Below are 6,199 nucleotides of genomic sequence, written 5' to 3' on the forward strand. Positions count from 1 at the left end.
TGTCCAGCTGGCTGGGGTGGCCAACTTTTATTTCCTTATTTGTCCCCGCCTATGTCCTGTTTCTGTCCTATCAGAATGCCCTTTTCTCAATCCTCCCTGCAATTGGTTACTTTTAGAATCTTGCTGATTGGTCCATTTTACAGAGCGCTGATTGGCCCATTTTACAGAGTGCTGATTGGTGCATTTTACAAACCTCTTGCTAGCTACAGAGCACTGATTGGTGCGTTTTTTACAGAGTGCTGATTGGTGCATTTAACAAAACTCTTGCTAGCTACGGGAAAGTTCTCCAAGTCCCCACTCAACCCAGGAAGTCTAGCTGGCTTCACGTCTCACTATGACCCTTTAAAGCTAGACTATAGCTGTAGTAAGCCAAAGGCAGTTTTCTCCAAAGGAGTTTGGAACAGAAATAAAGAAAGCATAATATTTTTTGGCTAAGTGGAAACAATTTTAGTAAGAAGAGGAGGATCTACAATATCAAATAAAGAGAAAAAAAGAAAGAAAGTAGATGACTCTGAAAGAAAACACTTAACTTGGCAGTTACAGCAACTCAGATTGTTTTTACCGAGAAAATGAATTTGCAGCTGAGAGATCTTTCCAGAGTTCTACAAATAGGGAACACTGTCCTCAAGGAACTTACAAATAGAAGGCGAGGAAAAACAAAAATAACTCCAACGCTGTGGGTACAGTGTAAAGTGGATCTCTGCATAGTTCCTTTTATTACAGCACTAGAAAAGGCTTCCTGAGGAAGAAACATCTCAGCTGAGCCTTCAGGGCTAGAAAGTCATCCAGGCAGAGACAGAGAAGAAATTACATCAAAAAGGCTTGGCATCTCTGCAAAGGTGATACTGGTATAATTATATTTGGTTCACTTTGACAGATGATATTTAACCAGAAGCAGAAAAAGAAAAGTTTTAAAATAGGAAGCCAAAGGGAGTCACCATTAAGTCATATGTATTATATTTCATTTATTCTGAGACACATTCTTTCTAACATTTTAACTTGTGTAAAATCTGGGTGAATCATATACAGTCTCATAATAAATTTACAGTTTTAAGTACTTTTTTGCTGATGTTTAAATTTAATTTATTTTAAAATACATGAAAACTCTGATTTCATCCAATTTGATAATCATTTGAAATATGGTAAGATTGACTTTTGGGTGGATAACTTGGGCTTCTTGGTACTTATTGCGAATGGGGGAGCAGACATGATGAGGGCTCATGGGATATTCTGATATGACCTGTTAAAAACAGAAGAAAAAAAGAGCTCCACATAAGAGATGTTTGTACACCCATGTTCATAGTAATATTATTCATGAAAGTTAAAAGTGAAAGCAACCCAAGTGTCCATAGATAGATGAATGGATGAACAAAATGTGTTATACACATATGGTGGAATATTGTTCTGTTTCAAAAAAGGAAGGAAACCCTGTCACATGCTACAACGAGGATATTATGCTAAATGAAATAAGTCACAAAAAGACAAATACTTTATAATTCCACTTATATTACCTAGAGTAGTTGAATTCATAGAGACAGAAAGTAGAACTGTCCTAACCAGGGCCTGGAGAAGAGGGGAAATGGGACCTTGCAGTATGCTAGGAATAGAGTTTCAGTCTTGCAAGACAGGAGAGTTTTGAAGATGGCTTGTGCAACAATGTGAATACACTTAACACCACTGAACTGTACACTTAAAAATGGTACAGATGGTAAACCTTATGTTATGTGTGTTTTAACAGAATTTTTTTTTTAAGTCCACATAAAAGAGATGGGAGTTTGGGGAAAGGATATGGTGAAAGGATTGAGGATAAACAATTTTTAAATAGATAAAATGGTAAAAAAGAGTGGAAGGGTGAACAGAAGAGACACATTTAAAAAAAACACGCAAAAAAAAAGACACCCACAACTCACCGGCGCCTCATATACCACAATGCAAGGCATAGCAAAAGGAGCAAGGAAGGCACCATTATTGCCAAAACAATCGAGCCAGTGGAGGTGGGGTTTCCTGGCAAATGAGAGAGGACAAAAGGATGTCACTTCAGATTCTATACACAGAATTCCTTGGCCTTCCTTTGCCCACCTACTTCCAATGTATGGTCTTCTCCAACTTCCTCTCTCATATTCCTGCCCACCATATATCTATCCTTTGATCTCCTCTGCCCAGTTTACAGGTCCTTAATTCCTACCTTTTTGATAACTTGGATTATCTATTTTTACTCCTGTTGGGATTGGGGTCCTGGAAATCAATCAATCAATTTCTCTCTGCCTCTTTCATTTCTCAAGCTCTATCCTTTCCCAGTGTCTCCCTCTATGCCTGAAGATCACTTCCTGGCATTTCCAGCCTGGGGCCCTGCTATTTCTTACTCCAGTAGAGGACGATGTCCTGGCCCTCTAAACTGCTGTGCTTCACTCGACAGGATAGGCCAGCTGCCTCCCCAGCTGCCACATCCAGGGTTGCTCGGAGATACCATGTCCAGTTAGCATTGGGCAGGATGTCCCCTAGCTGAGTGCCCCGCTGCTCCTGCTCATCCTGCATCCACATCACCCACACAGGCTTTGGGTAGAATCCTGAGACATGGCACACAAGCTGCAGACGGCCAGGTCCAGGACTGGGGCCACTGGACAGCCAGGCCTCAGGCTTCACTAAGGCAGGAAGGGGAAGAAAAAGTGTCATGTTATAACTCAAGTTCAGAGGTTATGAACTCAGAAACCTACAAGCTTGGACAGTGACCCCATTCACTTTGGGAACCAAATAACTTGTTAATTAAGCTCCTATCCTTGGGTATCTTCCTACTCTTGATCTTACAGGAGGTGGTGGGAAGTGAAATAACAGCAGGACTAACCTTGTCTTTGCAGATCTGCTTTTCCTGCATTGAGGACGCCCAGGAGATATCGGGGGCAGGTTTCATAGAGGAGAATTCTCACAATTTCCATGATACCTTGATATTGCATGATTAGTGCACAGACCTTCTGTGCCCTGCTGCCACCTTCTGGGGAAGGCACACATGAAGCATTCTTGACACTTAGGAAATCCAGTCCTCCTAGAGCTCCCCTCAGGAAGCTTACTATGGCACCTCCAGAATGTAGCTCACAGCCTGCTATGCCCTGGATCTCAAAGGGGTCTATGTAGAAGGAAAACAGAGAGCAAATATTTGTGGTTATTAAACACAAATAAGAAAAAAAAGGCATGAGAAAAGAACCTAGGATTTTAGATTTTGGTGGGGATAAAGTTCTTGGGTGTAAAATGATGATGAGCTAAAAACTAATGATAACATTTAGACATTTTCAGAAACAAGAGTGAGCTTGAGGTTCTCAGCAGAAGGAGGGTGCAGGGAAGAGATGATTGAAAAGGTGGATTAAGGGAGAAAGCCACACGTTAGATCACTCAGGCATGGGGTAGGAGAAGTAAGAGCCCTTGAGGAGAAGTTTCACACAAGACAAACCAGCAGCCTTAGTCTGAGGGTAAGAGAAGAGTGCAGAGGCAGCAAGAATCTAAAATATGAGGTGTGAAGGTGTGAAGCTGGAGTGAGAGACTACTCTAGAAAAGCGTGTGCATGCAGTTGAGTAAAATAGAAAGGAAGGGTGAAGAATCAGAGAGAGCAACGCCTTGCAAAAAAGAGAGGAAAGAGAGTCCTTGAGAATCTTCCCAGTTCAGTGGACTGGACTCACATTTCATCTGGAAATCACCGGCAAAGTCTTGTACTTCTTGAGCGAATCCAAAGATGTAGACTCGGAATATCTCCTCTAACTCGGCAAACTCCTTATCACTAAAGTTACCTTTAGACCAAGGCTTCAGGAGTATGGCAGTGCCTGAGTCACTATCCCAGCCGTGAATCTGCAAATCATCCAACCAGCCTGAGCCTTGAGTTTGTGCCCAGGTACTGTTGGTAAAGGACGAGGTCTGGATGACATGAAAGGAGGTCGGCCCCTGGAAGGCTGTGAAGAGTGGAAAAGCAAGATGGTGACGATAAAGAGAGCAGTAGACAATTAAGAAGAATGGGAATGAAAATGATTTAGGAAACAAGAACCTACAGTCTAAAGAACACAGAAAGTCTGACACATTTGACTGCCTTAGGGCTTCATGCTGTAGTCCCAAACACCAGAATGGTTGAAGAGGGCTGGAGACAGAAAGACCCAGACACTTAGTGTCCAATTGCACCTGGGAAAGCGCTGCATGCTTTTTAAAATCCAAACCCTGCATCAGTGTTGGGAGCTTCCAGAGTGACTCTCACCTCGTTCACTGTCACCACCGGGAAAGAGAACAGCTAACAGTTGAAATGGCAGCAGCAGCATTTCACCGGGAGATGCAACTTCTTACTGGCAGAGCTGGTATTTGATCTCCAATTTCAGCAAACCTTTTCCTCAGTACCCTGCAGTGACTTATTCTCTTTTCAACTGACAAATCTCTTCCTCATCCAAATTGCTTTTCAGAGAAAAATGTGCCTCCCATAGCCCTGAGCCTCTTACCTCACCTCTTATTTCCCTCAAGCCCTGACTTTTAGACTTTGTCTTACCCCCTGACTTCCAGCTGCTCTCCCTGTCCTCAACTTCCTTCATACCTCCTTGGGAAAGCCCCCGTATGATTTTGCATTTTCATTTCACCTTCCTTAGTCTTTATTCCCATGTCTATAGGATAGGATGATGATATTAAACAATTGCTAAGCTTTTAGTCCGCTTTAACCCAGAAGGATGCTTTTGGTTTATCCACCTCACTTAGTCTTTCCCCCTCCTAGCTGCCTTATCTTCTCTGGCACTCTGTTACTGCCCCTTCCCAAAGTTTTCAATGTCTTCTCTTTCTTATATTGCCCTCTTTGTCTGGTGTTCCTTACTCCACATTCTAAACTGGCTGTGCGTGTGTGTGTGTCTATGTCTGTGTTTGTGTGTGTGCATGTGTGTGTGCCGATATTCACTTACATAAAGGTAAAGCATTTAAAACATTGCCGGTTCTATAGCACTACAAGCCAAAATGCCAGAATCAAATATAATAAAGACTGAAGTTTATAATTCAAACAAAATTATACTATAGCAAAATTTGAGGGAAAAAATGACAATTGCTACTAGCATATGACCTTCTCTTCAGGAGCTCTTGGCCTATGGAGTTTTGAGTAACAAATATTTATGAGATAAACAGAACTCTAGGAGCTATGCTATGTGCACCTCCAGTCTAAGTCAAAGATGACTTTTTGGATAAGGTTCTATAAGCAGCAGAGCTATCTTCTTCTCTTGTAATATCTCATAACTGCTGTCTACATTTGGGCCTTCATAACACCACATGAGGTATTAATAATAGAGCAAAGAGGCCGCTATTTTTTTATACAAAAAGTTCAGAGATACTTGTTTTAAAATGTCACCTCCTATCTTCTTGTATGCCCATGAAAAATTTTAAGAATTTTTGGATTTTCTCCATTTGGGAAAAAGTCACGTATTTGCATAGATCTATGTGTCATGCAGAAATGTAGTGGCAAACAATTCCAAGTGTAGAGGGTTACCACTGACTAATTCTATTACGTGGATAAGAAAATGCAAAGTGAATAGTGTAGTGTTCTCTATTCCTGGGAACAACTGGTTCACAACATTAATAAGACTAGCCTTCATCCAAGATTATCACTAATTGATAAATACAGAGCAGCTCTCCAAATTTCAATGTATGTATCTCTTAACAATATTCCCAGACTCCAATACATGACAGAATTGAATCTACTTTTTGGATAACAGCCATAGACAACAGCAGAGACTTAACATTGGCCGTCACAGACATGAACATTATTGTTTTTGTGTTTATAAGCTTTTTATTTTGGGTAGAACCCCCAAAACAGAGTTCAGGAAAAGCTGGTAGACAACCTGAGCTATTTTCCATTAAAATGAGTGAGTTCTTCCAAGACTCCCAAAGCTGAATTGATACAAACTAAATCTGAAATGTTCCTGATTTAAAAAAAAATCCAAAAGAGTTGGTAGGGCACAAGAGACTATCACAACACTAGCCCCACACACATCCAACTTTTTTTTTTTTTTTTTTTGAGACAGAGTCTTGCTCTGTTGCCCAGGCTGGAGTGCAGTGGCATGATCTCGGCTCGCTGCAGCCTCTGCCTCCTAGGTTCAAGTGATTCTCCTGCCTCAGCCTCCTGAGTAGCTGGGACTGCGGTGCCTGCCACCATGCCTGGCTAATTTTTGTATTTTTAGTAGAGACGTGGTTTCATCAT

At 41.4% G+C, this 6,199-nt stretch overlaps 1 protein-coding gene across 1 annotated transcript; it reads right to left on the reverse strand.

Moving 5' to 3' along the window:
* Positions 1-948: 948 nt before the first annotated feature.
* Positions 949-4,896, reverse strand: CD1B (CD1b molecule). The gene is made up of 6 exons (XM_025362870.1): positions 4,232-4,896; positions 3,669-3,935; positions 2,843-3,121; positions 2,364-2,642; positions 1,911-2,004; positions 949-1,240 (listed from the first exon to the last, which is right to left on the reverse strand). The coding sequence occupies exons 1-6, from the start codon at positions 4,290-4,292 to the stop codon at positions 1,219-1,221; spliced, it is 1,002 nt and encodes a 333-aa protein (XP_025218655.1). The 5' UTR covers positions 4,293-4,896; the 3' UTR covers positions 949-1,218.
* Between the last annotated feature and the right edge of the window lie 1,303 nt (positions 4,897-6,199).

Source organism: Theropithecus gelada, chromosome 1 (assembly GCF_003255815.1).
Source record: "Theropithecus gelada isolate Dixy chromosome 1, Tgel_1.0, whole genome shotgun sequence".
Lineage (NCBI taxonomy): Eukaryota > Metazoa > Chordata > Mammalia > Primates > Cercopithecidae > Theropithecus > Theropithecus gelada.

Bases quoted from the DNA above. Each gene is read 5' to 3' on its own strand.
- CD1B (XM_025362870.1), bottom strand. From the start codon at position 4,292: ATGCTGCTGCTGCCATTTCAACTGTTAGCTGTTCTCTTTCCCGGTGGT. The intron at 3,122-3,668 runs GTGAGTCCAGTC...CCTTCTACATAG, and splicing joins CGGTGATTTCCAGATGAAAT to ACCCCTTTGAGATCCAGGGC. The intron at 2,643-2,842 runs GTTAGTCCTGCT...TTCCTGCCTTAG, and splicing joins AGCAGATCTGCAAAGACAAG to TGAAGCCTGAGGCCTGGCTG.